This window comes from Copadichromis virginalis, linkage group LG23 (assembly GCF_057382275.1).
Source record: "Copadichromis virginalis isolate Kocher_CV1m ecotype Utaka linkage group LG23, C_Virginalis_male_GT1.1, whole genome shotgun sequence".
Taxonomy (NCBI): Eukaryota; Metazoa; Chordata; class Actinopteri; order Cichliformes; family Cichlidae; genus Copadichromis; species Copadichromis virginalis.
The window spans coordinates 50,438,926-50,464,935 of NC_140639.1; the positions used below are offsets into that span (position 1 = coordinate 50,438,926).

General features: G+C 43.1%; 2 protein-coding genes and 1 pseudogene across 2 annotated transcripts in view; 2 read left to right on the forward strand and 1 right to left on the reverse strand.

Moving 5' to 3' along the window:
• The window catches only part of LOC146682070 (NACHT, LRR and PYD domains-containing protein 12-like), a 233,528-nt gene that overhangs the window by 150,740 nt on the left and 56,778 nt on the right, over positions 1-26,010 (forward strand). The window lies entirely within an intron of this gene.
• On the forward strand, positions 7,430-25,531 carry LOC146682081 (ribonuclease inhibitor-like). The gene is made up of 4 exons (XM_085448502.1): positions 7,430-7,599; positions 21,687-21,884; positions 24,260-24,433; positions 25,109-25,531. Exons 2-4 carry the CDS (start codon positions 21,691-21,693, stop codon positions 25,116-25,118), a joined length of 378 nt encoding a protein of 125 aa, XP_085304628.1. The 5' UTR covers positions 7,430-7,599; positions 21,687-21,690; the 3' UTR covers positions 25,119-25,531.
• Positions 10,130-13,611, reverse strand: LOC146682082 (uncharacterized; annotated as a pseudogene).

The window sequence follows — 26,010 nt, forward strand, 5'->3', positions numbered from 1 at the left end:
CAACGCTCGATTCTGCCTGAACAACGAGAAAACGTTGCTTTTCTTTGTGTAACACAATTCAACGCACTGAAGCATCGACTTCTTTCATTATTACACAACAGCAGACTGGTGTCTAATAAACAGTGAATGATGCAGAAACAGATGTTTGAAGCTGTTCTTGGAGTACACTGAGAGAGAGAGAGCTGTGCAGGCAGGAACAGCCAAAGTCAGAGAGAATTCATGAGCATATTGATCAAACGTGAAGCAGAGTTTGGATCTTCTTTTGCTGCTGCTTCACTCAGTTTTGGTTGGAGACAGATGAAACCTGCAGCTTCAGGATCTGTGAGCTGTCCACTTTCAGCCCCGACGGCGTGTCCGTGTACGTGCCGTCGAGTGAACGATCCACGCTCTGTGTTTCCATCTTTGTGTGTTTAGCTGCTCTCATTTACTGTTTTATCTGTTTGCTGCTTGTTGAAATAGTTTGTGAGCTTTAACCTGAGATTCTGGCAAAATACATTTATATGAAACATCGATTCAGGATTGAATGAATCAACATCGTTTTATTCAAATTAAAACCATTTAAATGGGAACATGAATTTTTTACAGCCGCCTCTAATGCTGGGTAATGTCAGCTGGTCCATGTGCAGCTGGCTGTGAGGCTCAGGGAGCGTCTACAAAGTGCAACACTGAAAGAACATCATCCATAAATATTGAGTAAGAACTGGACTCTCATACAGTGAGACTCAAATGCCTTTAAACATCAGCTTATCCTGCTGATCCAAGTCCAACACTGAGTTTGTAAAAACATGTTTGTCAATCATTTTGTTTGGTTTCTGAGGAAAAAGATTCAATAAGTTGCTGCTAATACACAACATTTCATCATATTTCCTCATAACCCTCTTTTGTCTGACCATTTGATCCCATTTGAATTTGCAATAAAGGATCCACAGAGTTTGGTGACAATAATGACAGTAGATGTTTGTGTGAAAGTGCTGGAAGCAAATGAGTGTGTGATGTTCTTTCAGTGTTGCACTTTGTAGACGCTCCCTGAGCACTGGTCTCACAGCCAGCTGCACATAGAGACCAGTGTTGTTAGTCCAGGTCAGAAGATGACTTGTTGGAATGAAAATGAGCTTGTAGTTTGTCTGCTTTAATAATGTGACTGGAAAAAGGTGTTGGACTTCAAATATGTCCATTTCTGTCACACTTCACCTTCAAAAGTGAAGCCATGTGGTTCCTGGAAGGAAAAACACGACTTTTTCAAGTCTTTGTCCTGTTTTTATGAGAAATGTACGACTTTAATGTTCTTTTTTTTTTAACTCAATTTTTATTATAATTTACAACATTGCAACTTGTGCTTGTCAATGTTCACAAGTAGGACAGTTACAGGAACTGCAATGCAGAAATGTAGGTTAAAATAAGAACTGCAATTGGGAAGCACAAAACAAAACTGGGAAGCAAAACAAAACCCAAGCAAACAAACAAACAAACAGACAACAACAAAAACAAAACAAAACAAAAACTTTATGTAATATTAAATAACATGTGACAAACTTAGCCGTAAATGAACAAAACGAAACAGACCTATGCTAAATTATTGAAACAGTAAAGCATGTATGGGTCGCCAACGCTCAGTAAACAATTCTCTCTGAATCCGCAGAGCAGATGTTATTTCCTCCATCTGGTAAATTTCTCTTGCTTTATCAATCCACATATTATATGAAGGTGGGTCAAGATTCAGCCATTTAATAGTGATACACTTTAGTGCTGCTGTAAGATTCTTAAGAGATACGTTTTATTGTTTCCCGAAAAACCATTTGGTAAGACTCCTAAAAGGGCTAACTGTTGGTCTTTTGTTAATGGTTGTTGGAAAACTGTACTGAGAACTTTAAATATGTCATTCCAAAGTGAGCAGATTTTTGGGCATGACCAGAATATATGTGAGTGGGTTCCTAAAGAAGTACCACAATTTCGCCAGCAGGTGTCAGGATTTGTAGGCTTCATTTTGGCAATTATCTCTGGGGTTCTAAAATATCTCATGACCACCTTCCATTTAAATTCTCTCCACAGCCCAGAATCAGTCACCAGATGGGCTTCACCGAACACCTCTTCCCAGGTGTCCTCTGAAATTTGAGTGCCAGTCTCAGCTTCCCACCTTGCCTTAATATCCAAAGTTGCATTTGTATTGAAACTCATAAATGCGTTATAAAAATGACTGATTAATTTTGGGGAGGAATTACTTTGAAATATTTTTAGAAATATTTCCTCAATGGGTGAGGGCTCCAAAACTTGCCTCCATTCTTTATGTTTTGTCAAAAAGCTTCTTAGCTGCAGAAATCTAAAAAAGTCAGAAGAAGGAAGCCGAAACTGACCTCAACTGTTCAAATGAGCTCAGGTGCCCATTCCTCACAACATGACAAAGTTTATGAAACCTACTATGTGACCATGCTCTGAAGCCAGAGTCTTCCACAATAGGAGAAAAACCCTGCAGGGAGGAGAGGCTTGATAGAATTGAAATTTCTTTTGGAAGACCAAATGATTGTTTGATTCTACGCCAAATCTTTAGTGTGACCCTCGTCCGTTCCCCCATATGCACATTTTTAATTGAAATGTTAGAACAAAGCAGGGATTCCAATGATCTTTCGCACATTGTCTTCTCAATGTTTAGCCACTGAGTTTCAGACAAATCCCGCACCCATACAGTCAGGGGTCTCATCTGAGCTGCCCAGAAATAATATTTCAGGTTTGGAACAGCCAATCCCCCCTGCAGGTTTGACAGTTTTAATGTTTGGAACTTGATCCTTGGGCGTTTGCCTTGCCATATAAATTTGGAAAAAAGTTTATCTAAATTATCAAATGTAGAGTTGGGAATGTTTATAGGCAGCATTTGAAAAAGGTCTAGAAGTCTTGGCAATACATTCATACGTATACTCTCGATCCGACCCAAGAAAGACAGAGACAGGACTGTCCATCGCTCTAAATCTTTTTTTATTTTTGCAACTATAACTTCATAATTTACTTTAAACAAGTCTGATAATGAGTGAGGAATTTGAATTCCTAAATACTTGATACCTTCGTTTGGCCATTTAAAGCCACATCGCTCCTTGAATGTTAGTGAAATGTTTCCTCCTATATCCATTGCCAATGTTTTGTCAATATTAATTTTGTAACCAGAGAGGGAACCGTAATAATTTCTCTTAAATGAGGTAAACTGACTGCAGGATTTGAAATGTATAAAAGTACATCGTCTGCATAGATGGACAATTTATGCTGTTCTCCATTAATTGAAAGGCCCTGAATTTCATGTTCTTCTCTAATCAACTGCGCCAGAGGCTCAATACTTATATCGAACAGCAGGGGCGACAGTGAGCATCCTTGTCTACGCCCACGTTCCAGTGGAAATCTGGCTGATATTGTTCCATTTACCCGTACAGCCGCCATTGGGTTGGAATAAAGAATCTGTATCCACTTAATTAAGTTTGGCCCAAATTTGAATCTTTCAAGTGTATGGCCCAAGTACTGCCAGGAAACCCTGTCGAATGCTTTTTGCGCATCAAGAGACAGAATCATTGTTTCTTCTTGTTTGGTCTTGTACAAGGACATTAAGTTCAACAATCTACGAACATTGTCCCCATAGTGCCTTCCTGCAATGAACCCCGTTTGATCTGGATTTATAACCTGTGTAATAATTTTACTAACTCTTTTGGCTAAAATCGTGGTGAGAATGCGCAAATCAGTATTAAGTAATGAGATTGGCCTGTATGATTGACAGTTTGTGGGGTCCTTGCCCTCTTTATGGATTACGACAATTGTAGCATCGTTCCAGGACGACGCCATAGTCCCAGTCTCCAGAGCGCAGTGGTAAGCTTTCAGTAATAAGGGTGCGACTTTGTCCTTAAGTTTTTTATAGAATTCGTTAATAAAACCATCAGGGCCAGGACTGTTTTTAGTTTTAAGGTTTGAAATCACCTGTAAAATTTCTTGTTCTCAAATTGGTTCATCTAACTCCTTTGCTACAGACTCTGGCAGTGTTTTTAAATTGATCTTTTCTAAGAAATCAGATAGTGTATTGTTATCTTTACATGTATCTGAATTTTTATATAATGGCTTGAAAAATTGGCAAAACAACTGGTTTAGTAATCAGGGTTTGATCTGACTTCAACTTTTGGACCATATTACAAGTTTGCTGTTTCCTGAGTCTTATTGCCAGCAATCTACTAGCCCTACTACCCTGTTCATAGTACTTTTGTTTAATGAATCTTAAATTGCCCTCAATTTTCTCGTTTATTAAACTATTAAGCTCACTACGTAACATTTTAAGATCGGAAAGCAAATTGGCTGTCTGTGCTTTTTTGTGTTGTTGATCTAGGTGTTTTATTTTGGCCTCCAATTCACACTGCCTAGCCTCTTTTCTTTTCTTCCTGGCACTTGCAAATGATATTATGCGACCTCTAATGTATGTCTTGGTGCAATCCCAGAGGGTTAAAGGCGATATTTTCGGAGTTGTGTTCAACTCCAAGTAAGTATTTAGTTCAGTATGTATGAACTCACAAAACTGGCTGTCATTTAGGAGTGAGGCATTTAATCGCCAGACTTTAATGTTCTTGATGCTCCTGTACCATCTCTCTGTCATCCTCCTCGCTCCCTCTTTGCACTCACAGTCTTTGTGCATCATTAACACTCACATGAGGAAAACCAAAGTTTTACTGGGCAGAAGATGATCATCAGTGACGCTGTCTTTAAAACACTCTTGTTAGAAATGTTCGACTTTAATGTGAAACATTCAGAGTTTTTTCTCTTGTTGTGTTTGTTTGAAGCTGCTTCCTGTTGGCTTCAGCTGTTTGGAGTTTCCATTTTCTAAACTTCTACATTCTGAACCTTCTTCAGCTCTGAACAGATGATGAAACACTGAATGATTTCAAGCACTTTGTCTAATAAACTTACATCTTTCATTCTTTATACAGATTGAAGAGATGTGGTTTGTCAGATATTGGCCTTGAATATCTGGCAGCAGCACTGAAGTCCAACCCCTCGTATCCCAGAGAGGTGGACCTGAGTGGAACCTACAGCAACCTGAAAGGTTCAGGAGTGAAGCATCTGTGTGGTTTCCTGGAGAATCCACGATGTCAATTTGAAACTCTGAGGTCAGTCAGCATGTTTTAGTTGTGCTGAGATGAATATGATGTGAAAGTTGTGCTGACACTAAACTGCAGACATCAGGCTGATATTATACTGATCCACACTGAGGATCTTCATGGTAAAGTCTGTTTTCTTCTTCTCTGGTTTAGTCCATTGACTGCAGCAGAACAATGTTCACATTTCAAACAGTGATACTCAACGTATGGCCCGCGGCCCACACGCGGCCTGCCCACCTTTCCTGATTCAGAGAGAGGGGACCCTGATTAACTGTGTAGCTTCTTCCTCACAGTTCTAAGTATCAGACACAACAATGAATAATCCACAGCTGACTGTCTTTAGCAGGTCAAAGGTCACGGCACACAGCACTCTGTGAAACAGTTTGGAGCAGGAATTCTTGCACATTTACAAACTGACACTGCTGCACGGCATGCTGGGTAATGCTAGCTGCTCAGGTATGGGCGTGCTAATGGCTGTGAGGCTCTGTGGCTGCAGAACACCGAAGAAGAGAAAAGAGAGGTGGAGGATGAAGAAAAGAGGCGGAGATGAAGCAGAAGTTTTGCTCCAGAGAGGAGCTGTGTCTGTGTGGGCAGGGCTCAGACAGCTCCGCCCACACAGTGACAGTGAAGCAGGTGAAGAGTAATAAATGAAGACAGCAGACAGTATTTGATAAGCTGATGTACAAACATGTAGGTTGTGTCCAAATTCATGGGCTGCATCCTCCTGAGGCCGCATTTGTAGACCGATTACGTCACAGCGACACGTCGAAGGCTGTCCAAATTCGTAGACTCCTCCGAATGCAGCCAACAAATGCGTCCTCCTTTTCCCCGAATTTGAAGGATGGGTCGGGTGTGTCCTTCGTGGCCTACCATATCCCAGAATTCATAGCGCGGCCCAGCCAAACTCCAGTTTCCAACAATGGCGGCCGCTACTAAGTTTTAAAATTACTCATACTAATCTTTCTCGGTCACAAAATAAACTTTTAACATATTTTCAGGCGAGAAAGTAGCTGTGTAAACATCAAATATCTGCTCGGTTTATCAAGATACCGCATATTTGCAAAAGTGCTTCGACGTTTTCGGAGACGTCTGCTACCCACCAGCTCGATAGCTCGCCGGGAGCTCGAGGGTCACTGAAGCCGCCGAGAACGGCACAACTCCCGGCACATCATTTTCAGATCACCGCGGACTTTCGCTACTCAGGTTAAACGTGATATATAAGTCACTTAGACAACCTCAAAATGTTATTGTTTGGCTTTTTTCAGTGTTTTGTTTGTTCGTGAGTAAATCGGTTTGGCTGAGATTAAAGTTATTAGATTAGGTTAGATAAAATAAAACTTTATTAATCCCCCAGGTGGGTTCCTCCTTGGTCTTTACAGAGCTGACTAAACGTCAAACAGAAAACTGATTAAACAGAAGTATGAGACGGTCGAGAATTTACGCCAGTGTCCTGTTATATTTTAGATAGCAAGGAGCAGACGGCTGAGTTTATTAAACTCCACCGAGACAGCGGTGACGCTAATCAGAAGGCTAGACCGTCCAATTTCCCCAGCCGTTTATTTCCAGCCTACCCGACCTTCTGAGGACCCAGCCCACGTAGACCGCAAAGGCCGGGTCCTCGGGAGGATGCAGCCCATGAATTTGGACACGACCGTAGAATGATGGTGGCAGCTACAGAAACAGGTCCATACAGACTGAAGCGTGTCTCAGTCTGAATGTACACTGCTGTTATAAGAGCTGTGGAAACTCAGGTCAAAAGGACGTAACCACACTGCTGACAGTTCCAGGACATTCACAGAGTTACAGCATCATTTGTGACCATAAAGACAGAAAGCTCATCCAAATCCTGGGATTAAAAGTCTGTCCTGGTGGTGTCCAGTCAAACACGTCTCTGTGAAAGCTTCAGTCCAACAGGCTCCAAAGTCCTTCTGCTCATTTCCTCGCCGGGTTCTTGATGCTCCTGTACCATCTCTCTGTCATCCTCCTCGCTCCCTCTTTGCACTCACAGTCTTTGTGCATCATTAACACTCACATGTGGAAAACCAAAGTTTTACTGGGCAGAAGATGATCATCAGTGACGCTGTCTTTAAAACACTCTTGTTAGAAATGTACGACTTTAATGTGAAACATTCAGAGTTTTTTCTCTTGTTGTGTTTGTTTGAAGCTGCTTCCTGTTGGCTTCAGCTGTTTGGAGTTTCCATTTTCTAAACTTCTACATTCTGAACCTTCTTCAGCTCTGAACAGATGATGAAACACTGAATGATTTCAAGCACTTTGTCTAATAAACTTACATCTTTCATTCTCTATACAGATTGGAGCGCTGTGATTTGTCAGAGATCAGCTGTGATTATCTGGAAGCAGTGCTGAAGCTCAACCCTTCGTATCCCAGAGTGGTGGACCTGAGCTACCACAAGCTTCAGGATTCAGGAGTGAAGCAGCTGTGTGTTCTTCTGGAGAATCCACAACATCAAATTGAAACTCTGAGGTCAGTCTCCACGTTTTAGTTGTGCTGACACTGTCGATCTGTGGAACTAAAACCTTTATACAGGAAGTCTGGTTCAGCTCTTTGTAGACCTTCTAATCTCTGATGCTCTGAGTCTTACTCAGTAGATGATGCAGAGTTGTGAAGCCGATGTGGGTGAGGACACTCGCCCAGCTCTAACTACTTTGACGTCCAGGCGGCTTCCCTGCTTGTCCTGATACAAACAAACCTGAGTAACCTTGCAGGTCAGATCTCATCAGTCACACCTGTTATGGCAGCTCTCCTCTAGATTGTAGTTCTTGTTAACCTGGGATGGTTTTAGAAGCCTGGACCACAGACTGCAAGGGAAGATATTACTGGGAAAGGCCAAAGCAACCTATTAGACCCATTAAACACTAACATAGATGAATACTCAGATTTAAACCTTTATTGTTTCACAAAGGGTTAAAAAGGGAACGTCCACAGTTTAGACTGCAGCAGATTTTATTAAAGCAGTTTGACAGGAGCAAAGCAAAAACACAAAGAATAAGTGTTTCACATATTAATACATATAACATAATAATAAAAGAAAAGCAAAAGAATGATACAAAAGAATGAAAAAGTTGTCCAGAGCAGCAGGATGTCTGAGGTCTGCAGAAACACAAAAACACAGCAGCTAAAAATAGTTGTTGAAAGAAAACGAGGTGGGAGCTGCTGATTCCTGAGCTTTGATACTGGATTAGCTTCAGTAGTTATTCCCATCACTGCTGTAGGAGCTACATTTAGTCACAGCTGATTGTCTCCTTTGACCAATCAGAAGACTACTGTTGTAAAAACAAGCAGACAAAGAACCAATGAGAGTGAAGAACAGGATAAAGAGCTCGTGTGATGGAGGCAAAGCAATAATCAGCAGACTGTAGCAGTTTCTATCTGGATGAAAGTAGAAGGAGCTCAGCGGAGCTCAGTCCCATATCTTTGGTTAGAAACAACATCAGTGATTTCCTGCTGCTCGAGATGATTCCAGCAGCTCTCATTACAGCAGCTGATGAGAGAAACAGCTGATGGCTCACAGCTCGTGCACTGTTGGATCTCCAGATGTTCACGTGGCTGAAGTCTGTGAAGAAACTGTGGTCCACGTAGTTCACACGGCCTCAGATTGGACCGAGCTCCCTGGATCACTGCAGCATCCTCAGCTGGTACATGGACGTCTCTGCTCCTCAGTCTTGGAGCCCCTGCAGGTCCGTCCACACCACCAGGGTCTTCTCACTCACCTTTCCTTTGTCCTCGTCCTTCATCGGCCGTGCTGTGTCTTTGTTCCTGCGGTGTTGTTCCCACGATGCAGCGCTGATGTTCCCTCCTTGAATGCACAACAAGTACGGTGCTGGTCTTTCTCGGGTGGAGCAGAGACAGATTGAAGTCTTTCAGGCTTTAGTGCCGACTTCCCTGACAGAGGCTGGACTCCATGGTCTGCACAGGAGGCTTCTACACTGTGTGGAGGTGACTCCTGGACTCGAAGACAGGCTGCAGGTACATGTGTGATGAAGAGGACCTACAGCAGTGTGATGGAGCTGCAGGTGTGAAGGAAGTCCTGCTGTCCTGTCCCACCCTCATCTTTGCTTCCTCTGTCTTCTCTGGACTTGTCCTCCTGTTTCAGAAACAGCACTGCTTCATGCCGAGGGTGGACGGGAGCGTTGGCTCTGATTCTTTTACCGTCCACCACAAGGAGACACTGATGCTGACCTCCTGATTCATCTGCATGTGTTCTGCTTCACACTGCTCACCTCCACCAAAGACTTCACAAACATCTTCTTTCTTTGAGTCCAGTTTGTCCCACAAACACTTCCAAATCTCCTCCTCTGAGATTCTGCAGCTTCTTGCAGTGTGACTCAGCTGACTTCTGACAGACCACAGACCGGCACAGCATCCACATGTGTCTCCTTTCAAACAGGCTCTTGATGTTTCCTCCCACATCATTCTGGCCTCTCAGTCTCCTTTGTTCTCCAGCTCTGTAGCTCCAGCTGGTGAAGCTTCAGTTTTCCATGTTGGTAACAGTAAACTACAGCCTCTGCTGTCAGCTGGGTAACTAAACAGAGCTGCAGCACGTCTCTGCGGTGGTGCTACATCCAGCCTGCAGACGGCCGTCTACATGTTGTAGTGGTTTACAGTCACCAGGGGGCGCTGTCCCAGCCATGCAGGCAGTGGGCTGCTCTGCTTGTGCTGTTGTTGGTGAAGCTGAAGTGAAAGTGATAGGTTTGTAGTTTGAACCTATCCACTGGAACGTTAAGGACAATCTGCTACGCAGCAAAAAGCAAGACACAAGGCACCAAAGTTCTCTGGTTTACTCATGCATGAGGGAGACCTGGCTGGAGCCAAGCGTCGTTCCACCACTTGACCACCATCAGACTCTCAGCCAGGCTCCCCATAGCACTCCTTTTATTGTGGTTACATGAATATGCATAGGGTCATTAACATATAGCATCTCACATAGGTATACATGTGAACAAAGAATACTGTGTGTGTGTGTGTGTGTGTGTGTGTGTGTGTCTGTGGTACTGCTGATCAAAGGGTCATATAACATCCTTGGTCAGGAAGAGGGTAGACCCCCCTTCACCCTAGATGGTTCACCCTAGATAACATGGTGAGGAAGTCCAGCAGTTCATCTAAACAAAAAGCACTTAGACTAGAACAGACGTAGCTACGTTAATCCTGCCATAAAACAATAAGAGAAGGTACGACCTCTCTCGTGCTCCCAGGATGTGGGTGTGCATTCCAGTGTGGAATACACACCAAGCCCCTGCAGCCTGCTAAAGATCACACATCCTATCACTACACAATTGATTATACACCTCTAAGAATATATGGTTAAATATTTCCTAATACAAATGACAATAATAAAATCTAAACCCATCATCACCACCCTGTATTGTCATTTTTTAAGGCTATACGGCATATATATATATATCTTCAGCTCTACACCACTTGTCAACATTTTCAGTGCAGGCTTCATTTCATACACACATATTAGCCTTAGCATCCATGTCACTCTGCTGCAACAGTATGAAATTGGTAAAGGTGTTAGCAATCATTTTATTCACCATCGATCTTACACATGGCAAGATGCAACCTGTAAACAAGCAAAGCAAAGCCAATAATGTAAGAATGGGAGTCAAAAACTTTAGAAACATATTCCACCATGGTCCAGATGTCAACCAGGCTATCCAGCCTTGTGACGTGTCTCCTCCTGATGTGTGGTCCGCCACATATTTCTGCAGAGCAGTTAAGTTCTGCAGTGCCTCATAGATGTCTCCTCCAGTCGTATATCCATCCGGAATAAACGTACAACATGTCTCTCCAATCAGCTTACACACTCCTCCTTGTGATGCTGTTATCAAGTCTAGGGTCAGCCTGTTCTGCAGTACCATCGTTCTGATGGCCTTTTGCTCCTCCGCTAAGGCTGTTCCCAGAGTCTTAGTGAGATTAATGTGTCGCAGTAAGGCATATCGGTTGATCTCCACATGATCCCGCACCTCTGCAACTCCGATGTTTGGGATCAAACTTTGGAAGAATTTAGCTCCTCCACTCCAAATGCGGAATTCTCGTGGCACTCCAGTGTCTACTGTCACTCCAAAAGAGTTAGGTGAGGCTATATTCACCTCACGCTTCCGTCGGTTGCTAGGGTGATGTTCAACTCTGTCCATGAAGAAGACATGATCCGATAACTTCACCACGGCACACAATCCTCCCCATCCCTCAGGGAGTGATAGATAGGCTTTATGTCCACACAAGAAATACCAATCAGCCAAAACTCTTGTTCCTTTACTGCTCGGCACCATCCTTGCACATTCTGTCCACTTCTGACTCTTTGCTTTTACTGGTATCCTGTAAGCCCGGTTGGACTTGCATTCAGTCCTCCTTAATGTCAAGTTCTCAGCTCACTTTGCACTGGTCAAGCATTTCATACACCTGCTCTCATTCTCTGGAGGGCAGTAGGTGTATATGTATCCACATAAACGAAGCGGCAGCTCCCCCACTGACAGTGATCCATTGTTCATCACACACAACGGCAGTTGAGCTGTATTCAGCTTGTTCAGCAATATTATGTCTGGCAGTGGGTCTGACACTTGAGGCCAGGCCAATAAGTCAGTTTGCTCAGAACAATTCACATCTATAAGTGGCGACTTACTCCAGGTGATGTTCAGAGGTGTACTATAGTTGGCCTGGGACCAGAGGACTCTGTTGCCAGGATGAGTTGCTAAGCCCAACAGACACCAACTCCTGTCCTCTGGTATGCTGTACGGCCACAGTCCAGATGTATATGCGGATAACGGCATATGAGCACACACATAGCAGTCCGTCCTATTGTTCAAGTGAGCAGTTGTATTCATAAACTGCCACCAAAAGTTTGTAGAATAGCCATGAGGGTATTGGGTGTGGTTTCCTTGGACATACAGGGTCTCCACAGCTGACCATGATGACATCAAAGCCATTACACCCAGCAGGGTAGACAACACTTTACCAGCCATTCTGATGAGTACCTGTGGCTCAGTTGGTTTCTTCACCGGATTGAGACGAAGGGCCCTAGAGGCTTTCCCCCCCTTTGTACCCGGTCTTCCTGCCACTTACTCCGAGCTGGCCTGGATGTGTGTCACCTTTTTGCAGTGGCTTTGGTGTATCCAGGTGGGTCGTTCTGCAATCTTCACAGCAGTTGGTGTTGTCAGCAGAGCCTGGTATGGTCCGTCCCACCGTGGCTTCGACCAGCACTTCCTCTTTATGACCTTTATCAGTACCCAGTCCCCTGGCTTCAGACGTTCTTCCTGTACAGAAACAGAATCATCTGGCAGATTATTTGCACTCATGACTTCTTTGCTTTTCAGCATTTTAATCATCCAGTCTGCTAGTGTGTTTTCTTCTTCTGCTTTATCATTATCATTACAAAACACTGGAACTCTAAATGGCCTGCCATATATTATTTCAAAAGGCGTTAGGCCATTATCAGTTGGCGTGATTCTCATATACATTTTCACTAGCTCAATGCAGTCTACCCATGTTCTGCCTGTTTCCTCCATTGTTTTCCTGAGTCTCAGCTTTACTGTGCCATTAGTCCTTTCAACCAGCCCTGCACTTTGTGGGTGATATGAGCAATGGTTTTTCAGCGTTATCCCCAGATGTTGTGACATTTTCTCAATTACTTCATTCACAAAATGAGGACCATTGTCACTGTAAATAGTCTGGGGGATCCCATGCTCTGGGATCACATTTTTGCATATCACTTTAGCCACTGAAATAGCATCTGCTTTCTTAGTGGGGACAACTTCTACCCACTTTGAGAACGGGCACACAATCACCAGGCAGTACCTGTAGGTGTTACAGTTAGACAACTCAATGAAATCCATATGGATTACTTCAAATGGGTAGCTGGGTCTGGGAAACTTTCCTCTCCTAGGTCTGAGGTTTCCCTGAGCATTATGTTTACAACATATTAAACATGCTTTACAAAAATGTTTTGAATAAGCATTGAATCCCAGTGTGAAAAACTGCCGTTCGACTGCTGCCACCATCCCAGCTGTCGAGACATGGCAGAGCCCGTGGCTCAAACTTGCAGCAGTCCTATATAGGTTCTTAGGCAATATAGGTTTATCACAAAGATAGTAGACATCACCTCGCAGGCTTGCTCCTTTAGTGAGCCACAGCTGCTTCTCAGCTGGAGGTGAGTGTGACTGCATGTCTGCTAACACATCATGTGTGATGGGCGTAGTTTGCTCCTGTGACGCCAGAACATGAACCCCATGTGTTCCAAGGGCCGCTTCCTTTGCAATTTTATCTGCAAAGGCGTTGCCTAGTACAATGGGGTCAGTGCCACGTGTGTGTGCTGCACATTTACAAACCGCAACTTTACTAGGCAGTAAGACTGCTTTCAACAGGGCCTGCAACAATGTCGCATGCTCCACAGGTTTACCTGTTGATGTTGTCATGCCTCGTCTTGACCACTGAGCGGCAAAGAAATGAAGTGTAGCATATGCATACTGACTGTCAGTATATATAGTCACTGCCTCCTGTCTCTTCTGCGCCTGTTCTAACCACAATTTAGCGGACGCCACTTGTAACTCTCTCTCCTGTTTCAATTTCCCTGTCGCACAAGCTGCTTTCACTGTCAACTGGTCTACTAACATTTGACATTGTCCTACAACCAATTTACCTTCAAAATCATATTTCTTGCGCCAATGTCCTAAATACTTTGCGCTACCGGGCGTAGACGTAGCTACGTTAATCCTGCCATAAAACAATAAGAGAAGATACGACCTCTCTCGTGCTCCCAGGATGTGGGTGTGCATTCTAGTGTGGAATACACACCAAGCCCCTGCAGCCTGCTAAAGATCACACATCCTATCACTACACAATTGATTATACACCTCTAAGAATATATGGTTAAATATTTCCTAATACAAATGACAATAATAAAATCTAAACCCATCAGAAAGCGAGAGTTAAAACACTGAACAGTGTCCACTGAGCTTCTCATGCTCAAAGAAGTTTAACAGGAAGGACGACTCGTCCATCAGGCGTCCAGCTGTCCGTGACCGTGTCCACAGCAGAGTGTGACCGAGGCTTCATGCTAACACGCACACATGAAGCTAATACCACCACGAGCAGCTGCTCAGTGGATTTGGAGGACAAATGTCTGCAGCTTCTCACAGGCAGTATGCAGAATGTGGATCTCCACAAAGACTGTGGAGAGCTCGTCCCACACTCTAAATCCAAACTTGTCTGCACAAAACTTCTCACACGTTCCCGTCACAAGTGTCTTCTAAGTGAAGCTACCAGGTTCAGGTGCAGATTGTTTATCTGGAGCTGCAGGAGATGATCCATCCTCACAAAGCAGCACAGACAGCAGATATGCAAACACACAACACAACCAAAGGATTCTCTCTGCATGTCTGTGGCTGATGCTGCTGGAACGAAGCTGTTTGAAACCTTGTTGTTCTGCACTTTGGGACCAGAAGAGGAAACTGAAGCTCTGTGCAGAGGGTCCAATGGAAGCAGCCAAGCGCTGTAAGTGTCTGCTGTACAGGGATGCTGGTTCAGCTGTGGCTCAGTTTCACAGTGTGACTCAATAAAAGCAGCAGGAAATCAAAGCTTGATGCTTTCATCAGTGTGGAAATAAGAAAGTTTCCTGTGACAGACGCTGGAGCTCTTTCACTCTCAGCTTCACAGTTTCAGCTTCAAACTTCTTCCAACATGTTTCTAACACGGCCACATTCCACCTTAATGGAGCTGATATCTTGTGCATCAGCACATTTTCTAAAGGCAGCGATCACATCTTTAGTTTTGGATGTTTAACTGCAGATTGTTTATGTGTTTATAGCACATTAATTACAGCAGCAGCGTTGACCACAGTGCTGTACAAGAATCCAAAATAACTATTAAAATAACTCCTAATATTAATATCACACATCAAATATCAAATAACTCTCATGCTGTATTAAAAGCCAGTGAATACAAATGTGTTTTAAGAGCAGATTTACAGAGACTGACAGCAGGAGCTGGGGCTGTTCGATAGAACGATGTATATATGATGACCATATGAAAACGTCTATCGTTTCATATCACGCTCTTTGTTTCCTGCTTATGTGTTTGTGTTTTCCAGATAAAGCTTTCAAAATAAATCTGAAGATCCTGTTGAGAGTTTTCAAAATAAACACAATACATTACTGCGGTCGCTCGTTTATCGAGTTACGTTCTAAAAATAAGTCTCAGAATGAAGTAGCAGCTTTATGTTTTACAATTATTATAGAAGTTTTAAGGCGGTTAAACCCTCACTGCTCACTTTCTACACTTTTCTCAGACAGGCATGAACATTTTCACACTTTTCTCTCTTGTTTAAACAAAGTTCAAACCTTCATAGAAAAATAAGTTCATTATTAAAGAATGAAAGCAAAGTGTTTCTGAAACGTGTCAAATCAGCCTTTGCTGGCATTAAATGAGCTTCTGTGTGAGGAGCACTCGTCCATGGCCTGGGCTCCTCGCTGTCAGGTAAAGTTTCATAAAGCTTTTGAGTTTTTATGCAGATAATGTTGGTGTCCAGTAGGGCTGCCACGATTAGTCAACTAGTCACGATTACGTCGACTATCAAAATCGTCGACGACTGATTTAATAGTCGACGCGTCGTTTGAAGCTTTGTAAGATCACAAAAGACGCAGGAATAAGTAGCAGGATTTAAGAGTGTAATAACGGACTGAAATAGAAGATGGCAGCACTGCATGTACAAGGATGCCAGCTGCTGTTAAACCCCGAAGAAGAAGAAGCAGCTGTGTCCCAGAATTCATAGCGCAGCCCAGCTCAGTTTTCAACAATGGCGGCAGCTAGTTAGTTTTAATATTACTCTTATTATTCTTTCTGGGTCACAAAATAAACGTTTAACATATTTTCAGGCGAGAATGTAGCTGTATAAACCTCAAATATCTGCTCAGTTTATCAAGACACCACGTATTTTCAAAAGCGCTCCGACGTTTTCGGAAATGTCTGTTACCCACTAGCTCGATAGCTAGCGGGGGCAAGGCTCACTAGAGCCCGTGAGAGCACCGGACTCCCGGCAAATCGTTTTCAAACCCATCGCGGTCTTTCGCTACTCAGGTTAAACATATATAAGTCACTTGATAACTTAAAAATGTTATTGTTTGGGTTTTTTAGTATTTTATTTGTTCCTGAGTAAATCGGTTTGGCTGAGATTAAAGTTATAGTTTTTACACAGCTGAATAAATGTCAAGCAGACAGCTGATTATCAGAAGTGTGAGATGCTCAAGAATATACTCCGGTGTCCTGTTATATTTTAGATAGCAAGGAGTTTATTAAACTTCACCGAAACAATCTGCAAATTTCATTAAAATTTAATAAACTATCATCTTGTCTTTATTTTTAGTTAGCACATACCTTAAACACTTCAAGCTGTAAGCTAATGATAGTTATATAAGACCAGATGCTGCTGGTGCAATAATCTATATGTTTTACGTCCAATGGATGATGATCTGATTAGTCGACTAATTGCAAAAATAATCGGTGACTAGTCGACTATCAAAATAATCGTTTGTGGCATCCCTAGTGTCCAGCACGATGTTCTTTTTCCTGCGGTCACTGAGCCACAAAGCCAAAGCTGACTCCATCCTTACGATGTTCTTGTTGTGGACAGTTACAACCTTTTTGCCTCCTTGTTGAAACTATGATGGTCAGCATCTTCCTCTGCCTTTGGCTGCTACCACAGGTGCAAAACGTCTCGTCATCATTGTTGTTTGTTGGCGACAAAACGTACAAACATACATCAAAATCGTCGACGACTGATTTAATAGTCGACGCGTCGTTTGAAGCTTTGTAAGATCACAAAAGACGCAGGAATAAGTGGCAGGATTTAAGAGTGTAATAACTGACTGAAACAGAAGATGGCAGCACTGCATGTACAAGGATGCCAGCTGCCGTTAAACCCCAAAGAAGAAGAAGAAGAAGCTGTGTCCCAGAATTCATAGCGCAGCCTAGTTCAGTTTCCAACAATGGCGGCAGCTAGTTAGTTTTAATATTACTCTTATTATTCTTTCTGGGTCACAAAATAAACGTTTAACATATTTTCAGGCGAGAATGTAGCTGTATAAACCTCAAATATCTGCTCAGTTTATCAGGACACCACATATTTTCAAAAGCGCTCTGACGTTTTCGGAGACGTCTCTGTTACCCACTAGCTCGATGGCTAGCCACTAGGCTCACTAGAGCCCGTGAGAGCACCGGACTCCCGGCAAATCGTTTTCAAACCCACCGCTGTCTTTCGCTACTCAGGTTAAACATGATATATGAGTCACTTAGATAACTTAAAAATGTTATTGTTTGGCTTTTTTTAGTATTTTATTTGTTCCTGAGTAAATCGGTTTGGCTGAGATTAAAGTTATAGTTTTTACACAGCTGAATAAATGTCAAGCAGACAGCTGATTATCAGAAGTGTGAGACGCTGGAGAATATACTCCGGTGTCCTGTTATATTTTAGATAGCAAGGAGTTTATTAAACTTCACCGAAACAATCTGCAAATTTCATTAAAATTGAATAAACTATCATCTTGTCTTTATTTTTAGTTAGCACATACCTTACACACTTCAAGCTGTAAGCTAATGATGGTTATATAAGAGCAGATGCTGCTGGTGCAATAAGCTGTATGTTTTATGTCCAATGGATGATGATCTGATTAGTCGACTAATCGCAAAAATAATCGATGACTAATCGACTATCAAAATAATCGTTTGTGGCAGCCCTAAGTGCAGCACTGCAGAGTCACACTGCTGTAAATTTGAACACATTCTGTACTGTACAGGAGACACGGCACAAGATTGGCTGATGATGGTCTACAGCCAATCAGGACGCAGAACACAACGCGCTGTACAAAACAAAAGCATGCGAAATTGCACAAAAAAGATCAGCGAAACAGCGAGGCCGCCAAAGGTGAACTGTGTTACAGCGAGGGACCAGCGTATATGTGGTTGTTGGGACGATAAATGTCTTTGAGCTTGTGTCAGAAGACGAGCTGCAGCTTTCTGGACCAGCTGCAGTCTTGCCAGGCAGGTCCCACTAACTCCAACATATAAGGAGTTACAATAATCCAGCTGGGACGTCATGAAAACGTGGATCGCCCGTTCAAGGTTTTTAAAAGATATAAATGATCTCACCTTAGATAAAAGCCTCAGTTTGAAGAAAGACCGCTGTACAACTGAGCTCAGCTGTTTTTCAAATTGCCGTCAAATATAAGCCCCAAATGTAATAATGCGATTTAATAAAAGAGCTGAACCAGTCTAATAGAGCGCCCTTGATGCCGCCATGCTCCAATGGTGAGGTCAAGATGCTGTGGTCAAGGCAGCGGTCAGATCCAAAAGCACAGCGGAGTCTCCTGATCAGTGGCTGATAAAAGATCATTAAGAACTTTTCAAAGTGCAGTTTCAGTGCTGTGTAGAGCTTTAAAACCAGACTGAAACCTTTACAACAGATTGCAGCTGAACAAATATAATCTTTTACAAAATCTTCGACAGGAAGGGAAGCTTTGAAATAGGCCTGAAATTTGAGCGGACAGAGGATCCAGATCAGGTTTTTAGTACAGGCTGTACAACAGCATGTTTCAAACAGGCTGTACAACACCTGAACTAAGACTGCTGTTAAAAATCGCTAAGATGTCGGAACCGACAACCTTTAAAATCTTTTTAAACACGTGTTGGAACAACTTCATTTGGACAAGATGATGTCTTTATAGCATCACATCGTTCCTCCACCTGATCAAACCACACAGGCTCAAACTGATCAAAAACAGCTGAGCAGGTGAATATTTTAGCCCCGGTGCGATCTCGGGCGAGAGTATCGATGATGGCCAAAGGGCAGCGTCCAGCTCTACGGCCGCTGAAGAGCAGACTCAACAGACGCGCGTGATGTGGATCCTACTGCTCTAAAACTGGAGCTTCTTCAATCCATTAAAGAGGACATTAGTACGCTGTTAAAAGAAGAAGTCAGAAATGCATTGAAAGAAGATTTTGACAATATAAGGGCTGACGTGCAAGGACTGAGAAATGAGATCGCTAACAGCATGGCGGCGACGTGCGGCGAAGTTGATGGAGTAAAGGTTACAGTGAAAGAAGCTGAGGATGGGCTGTCAATGTGGAGCGATGAGGTGACCACCCTGCAGTCTACAGTAGAGAGTATGAAGGAGGAGCTGTCTGACCTGAAGGATAAATGTGATGAAGGCAGGAAGCGGAGAGCTAACATCCACATCATAGGGATCCCAGAGGGCCTGGACTCGAGCTCCTCCACGGCCGTATCCGTGCTACTACGTGAAGTGCTGGGTATGGATAAAGACGTTATTGTCGACCGCTCACACAGGAGCCCTATCCTGAGAAAGCCAGCTGGTAACCCGCACGCCGTCATAGCCGAGCGTCACTACTACCAGGATTGTGTGGCTACGCCGTGCCAGGGCCCAAGCCCCGCTTGAGTTTAACGGACAACCTATTGCAATATTACGACTGGGCGATATGACCCAAAGTTCATATCTCGATATTCTTTAGCTGGATGGCGATATACGATATATATCTCGATATTTTTGAAGCCAGAAAGTTCAAACAAAAAGAGAGTTCTTAGTCAAAGCTGTGTCCCAAATCTCACACAGGCACATTTATTAACATACAGCGTAGATGTACATGAAACAATTACTCAGAAATAAATGATCAGCATTTATTAAATAATAATGCTCCATAAATAAAAGAAAACTGTTGTTTTTGTGCATAACAAAAAGCTCACAATCGTGCAGTCAAAATGTAAACAGACGCTGAGCATAATAACAAGCAGCTGCTCTGTTCCCAGGTTCTACTGCGTGACTGACAGCCTGGAGTTTGAAACCCTCTTTGTAACCGAGTCTCTTACAGGTGCCATTTATGGTCCTTATACACACTCAATACAGTAATATTACGTTGAAGCAGAGTATGTATCACTCCGCGAGGCTCCTCGTAGCTGTAATGCTCCAACAATCCATCAAGCGGTGCGACCTCGTAGCTGAGCAAAGTCGTACCAAAACATCTTTTGAAAGGTTTCTGAGCGCCGTGTAGCACATAAAATCGGTTCGAGGTCAGTAAGCACAACCAGAATTCATCCATAAGCCGCACTGTCGATTTATGAGAAAATTACAGGATTTTAAGTGCAGAAAATATAGTTTATGGTTTTCATTTGATCTTAGCAAATATCTACGCCTCTAATTGGGACGATCACAGATTTTTCACTAATGTCTTTGCGCGGCTCCCCAATATGTCATCACACAATATCATCTTTGAGGGAGACCTAAACTGCTCATTATCTGCTATGGACCACAGTTCACACAAAAGTACACTTAGTCCAAAGTCAGCATGCGTCATTCAGAGCTTTCTTGATAATTATGGGCTGGCTGATGTATGGAGATTTCATAATCCTGCTTCACATCAATACTCTTTTTTTTCTAATGTCCATAAAACATATATTTGTATAGAAAAACGTCTCCCTTTAGTTACAGAATGTGATTATAAGACTCTGGTGATTTCTCCTCTTGTTTTTTCAATGTGTATTCCTGATGCCTGCTCCAACTATCAGCCATGGAGATTCAACTCAGTGTTGTTAGCAGATGAAGAGTTTGTCAGTTACAAAAGGTCTCAAAGAGATTTTTTTTCTATCAATCAGACCCCAGAGATGACATCATCAGTCATTTGGGAATCTCTAAAAGCATCTGAGAGGCCAAATAATTTCATTTTGTGCCAAACAAAGTGCAACACTGAAAGAACATCATCCATAAATATTGAGTAAGAACTGGACTCTCATACAGCGAGACTCAAATGCCTTTAAACATCAGCTTATCCTGCTGATCCAAGTCCAACACTGAGTTTGTAAAAACATGTTTGTCAATCATTTTGTTTGGTTTCTGAGGAAAAAGATTCAATAAGTTGCTGCTAATACACAACATTTCATCATATTTCCTCATAACCCTCTTTTGTCTGACCATTTGATCCCATTTGAATTTGCAATAAAGGATCCACAGAGTTTGGTGACAATGATGACAGTAGATGTTTGTGTGAAAGTGCTGGAAGCAAATGAGTGTGTGATGTTCTTTCAGTGTTGCACTTTGTAGACACTCCCTGAGCACTGGTCTCACAGCCAGCTGCACATAGAGACCAGTGTTGTTAGTCCAGGTCAGAAGATGACTTGTTGCAATGAAAATGAGCTTGTAGTTTGTCTGCTTTAATAATGTGACTGGAAAAAGGTGTTGGACTTCAAATATGTCCATTTCTGTCACACTTCACCTTTAAAAGTGAAGCCATGTGGTTCCTGGAAGGAAAAACACGACTTTTTCAAGTCTTTGTCCTGTTTTTATGAGAAATGTACGACTTTAATGTGAAACATTCAGAGTTTTTTCTCTTGTTGTGTTTGTTTGAAGCTGCTTCCTGTTGGCTTCAGCTGTTTGGAGTTTCCATTTTCTAAACTTCTACATTCTGAACCTTCTTCAGCTCTGAACAGATGATGAAACACTGAATGATTTCAAGCTCTTTGTCTAATAAACTTACATCTTTCATTCTTTATACAGATTGATGAACTGTGGTTTGTCAGAGATCAGCTGTGATTATCTGGCAGCAGCACTGAAGTCCAACCCCTCCCATCTGAGACAGCTGGACCTGAGTAATGACTCCTCCTCTTCTTCAACTAAGAACAACCTGCAGGATCCAGGAGTGAAGCATCTGTGTGGTTTCCTGGAGAGTCCAGGATGTAAACTTGAAACTCTGGGGTCAGTCAGCATGTTTTAGTTGTGCTGAGATGAATATGATGTGAAAGTTGTGCTGACACTAAACTGCAGACATCAGGCTGATATTATACTGATCCACACTGAGGATCTTCATGGTAAAGTCTGTTTTCTTCTTCTCTGGTTTAGTCCATTGACTGCAGCAGAACAATGTTCACATTTCAAACCTTCAAAGAAGAAGAAAAATCCTCCACTGGAAAATTCACTGTGAAACTCTCAAACTCTTCGTTCCACCTTAAAGTCTGTGTGACACTGAAATCCAAAGCAAAATGTGCGTTTGCTTTACAGACAGCAGTCCAACACAAACATACACACATCATCCAAAACACAGTCCAACATCCAAATCTCCTCCACTGCCAGCATGAATGATGGGAAAGAGAAGGAGGAACACTCTGACATTCAGGGTTAGAATGAGTTTCATCAAGCAGACTGTGAAGATCAAAGCTGCATTAGAAAGCTTACATGAATGAATGAGTGGACAGAAGTGGACAGAGATCATCTGAAGCACTTCAAAGGCTTTAAATCAGCACATTTCTCTTTATTCTTTATCAACTCTGTTAGTTTCTCTCAGTTTTCTGTGGAATGAAGCTAACAGCAGGCTAATAAGATGCTGACCAATAGGTTTCTATTAAAGGTTGTAATTTGTATATGAAAAAGTGCTTTGGCTCAGCAGGGATCAGCTTACAGGTAGAATACAGCTGCTGGATGGGATTAGCATGTCATAGCTATCTACCAAACTGCTAACTGGGGGATTTCAGGCCATCTATGGATCATTTTTGCTAACTGTTTATTCAGCTTAGGCTCACAGGGCTGCAGCCTGTGCCCTAGCTGTCATAGGGCAAGAGGCGTGGTCCACCTGCACAGGTGAGCAGTCCATCACAGGGCCAACAGAGAGCGACAGAGAAGCACTCCCTCACATCCACACCTACAGCCAATGTAGAAGCACCAATGAACCTAAGCAGCATTTCATTGGACTGTGGGAGAACATCCAACCTCCACAGAAAGGCCCAGCTGACCAACAAGCTTCAACCTACAACCTTCTTGCTCTAAGGCACTAGTGCTAACCACTTTTGCCCATTTCAGCCCAAATCCTGCATCTTCCTGTTTCTGACTCCAGGCCAGCTCCACTAACACTTTCTCATCAGACACTGCCACCTAGTGGAGGAAGTCTTAGTTCCATTTGAAGCTTCAGATTACAGTTAGTTCCTTTACAAAGAGGTGGAGGTGGTGGGGCCACAGCACCATCATCACTGAGTGCCATAGGACACTTAACCTTTGTTTCCATATGCTGGGAACTTCCTGTTGTTCCAAGGAGGACTGGAAAATGTGTGAAAATCTCCCAGTCAGTTCCTCACAGCACACTTCAATCATTTCCCTCCCACAGCATCAGGACCAGGGCTTTTTCTCTCTTTGGTCCCACTAAGAGATTTCCACACAAACACCTCATCAGTGGGACTCTCAGAGCTACCAGCCCTTTGCTACAATCACAAAGCTCTTCATTGAAATCAATGATATCAAAGCTGGAATCAAATGAGTCCAAGTCTTCTGCTGATTCAGCATCACATTCATCTTTGCTCCTTGTTCTGCATCCCCACCATGGACTTCATTCCTTTCCAAGCCAGCCTTGAGTGTCCTTTATTCAGCTCATCCTCTGCTTTACTTTTACACCTGATTTTAGCTGCTTTATCTCTCTTTCAACAGGTTTCTGTGCCTCAATCTTTTTCTTCTCTCCCTCATAACAAGACAGCTTCTTCTGCCTGAGAACATGTTGGAGTGATTTACTAATCCAGGGCTGCTTATTGGGGAAAATACTTCCTGTTTCCAAAGTAATCCCCATTTTTCCCAGAAAGAAATGTCAGTAGAAATCGATGATCTAAGTGAGAACATGAGCCTTTAAAAAGTCCCAGTGGGTGCAGTCAAAGCAGTCCCTCAGTCCCAGTATAGAGTCTTTGGTCCAGACTGGAACAGCTGTGTGCCCAGTTTGAGCTCTCTTCAGTGCTGTGACCTGACAGACCCAGAGGGGCCATCACATCACATTTAGAAGCTCCCCTGATGGAGCCACAACACATGTCCAATACTTAGTCTGTCTTGTTGGACCAACTGGAAGAAATGATTCAAGGACTTAGTCACAGAACAGAGATTCAAATCTCCAAAATCCAACTGGCTGCATCAGGACATATAGTCTGAAACTCTGCACAGTTTCCTGTTTGAAGCTGCTTCCTGTTGGCTTCAGCTGTTTGGAGTTTCCATTTTCTAAACTTCTACATTCTGAACCTTCTTCAGCTCTGAACAGATGATGAAACACTGAATGATTTCAAGCACTTTGTCTAATAAACTTACATCTTTCATTCTTTATACAGATTGTTGCGCTGTGAATTGTCAGAGATCAGCTGTGATTATCTGGCAGCAGCACTGAAGTCCAACCCCTCCCATCTGAGAGTGCTGTACCTGTGGGGAAACAACCTGAAGGATCCAGATGTGAAGCAGCTGTCTGATCTTCAGCAGAGTCCAGACTACAGACTGGAGACTCTGGTGTAAGTAGAGTGATGGAGTGAGTGGGTGGTGCTGTCAGCAGTATTGTACTAAACACAGTCAGTATGAAACAAAGATCCAGTGTTTCCTGTAAAGCTGCAGCTTCTCAGTGAAGCTGTGAGAGGAGAACGGTGACAGGCTTCAGGATTGGACACAAACACTTCCTGTTTCTCACCTTTATGGTCACCATAGTAACGGCTGACACGCTCTGATCAAACACTGTCAACAGCCAATCAGCTCTCTGAACAAAGCAGCACGCAGACCAATGACTGCATTGATTTCCAAGTTTAAAGCAGTGAAGAACACAGTCTGTAGGTGAGGAAGAATTTAGTGAGAGCAGATGTTTGGATGGAATTCCTCCAGTTAACAGCTGGAACCGTCCATCTGGATTGTTGGGCTTGTTGTTGGGGTTCCTACAGAGCTCAGAGTGGACACACCAAGGTTCTTCTAATGAATGAAAGTCCAAACTCAAACTAGGAGGGAAAAACATTTTCAGCAACTTCAATAAAAATCCAAAGATTAGAAAAAGTGAAGCAACAATGAGTCCTAGTACAGTCCCAGCACTGACGTCCCTGCTGCTCTTTATACTGGATGTGCTGCATCACTGACTGACAGCTGATGAAGAGTCTCTGGAAACACTCGTTTATCTCCTCTGCTCTTCCTCCTTCTCTCTGCAGGTGGAGCTGATGATGGTAAACAGGACGGTGTGTGTGCTGAGAGAGGAGCAGCTGTGTCCTGATGATCCAGAGAGGTTGAAGCAGCAGCAGCTTGTGTGTAGAGACGCTCTGACTGGGCCATGTTACTGGGAGGTGGAGAGGAGAGCTTCATCCAGCAGTGACTGACAGAGGAATGAAGTGCAGATGACTGTCAGTGCTGCAGAGTGAACTGCTCTGAGAACAGCTCCACTGTCAGACACAATGTAGAGTCCAGCATCAGCCCTGTGTGTCCCTCTGGATCTGACAGAGGATCATCAGTGTATCTGGACTGCTCTGCTGCTGCTCTGTCCTTCTACAGTCTCTGCACAGTCTCTGTCTCACTCTGGAAAGATTTTACAACTTGTTGTAATTACAGAACGTTAATATAATATTCAAACATGTGATCTTCTCTTTATTTCTGACTCTTTACCAAATAAAGAAAAACCAAACTAACAAACAGAAGCTGTCGTGTCCTTTTTCACCACATCTGTGAATCTTTTCTGTGTTTTTCCTCTTTTCCTCCTTCCTGCAGCTCCATCTTCATCATTCTGTGTCCAGTATATGTGAACACGTCCAAAGCATCTGAGCCTCATGTTACCCGTTTGTGTGAGTTACGCCTGTCGTTGTGTTGTGGTGTATAAATAAGGGGCAGGAGACAGCGCTGGATCTCTGAGTTCTTTACTCTCAATTTCTGCAACATCTGCAATATCTAGAAATGCAAACCTGTGAGCTGTGTGTGTTGTGCGTCTGCTCGGCCACCTCTCCTCCGGCCGTGCTGGAAGCAGCTGTGCGTTTGACAGTTTTATCGACTCGACAATAATCGAACAAATGAAATGTTCAAAAATATCAACTTAAGCACTTCAAAGTCAACAAAAAGCTTAAAA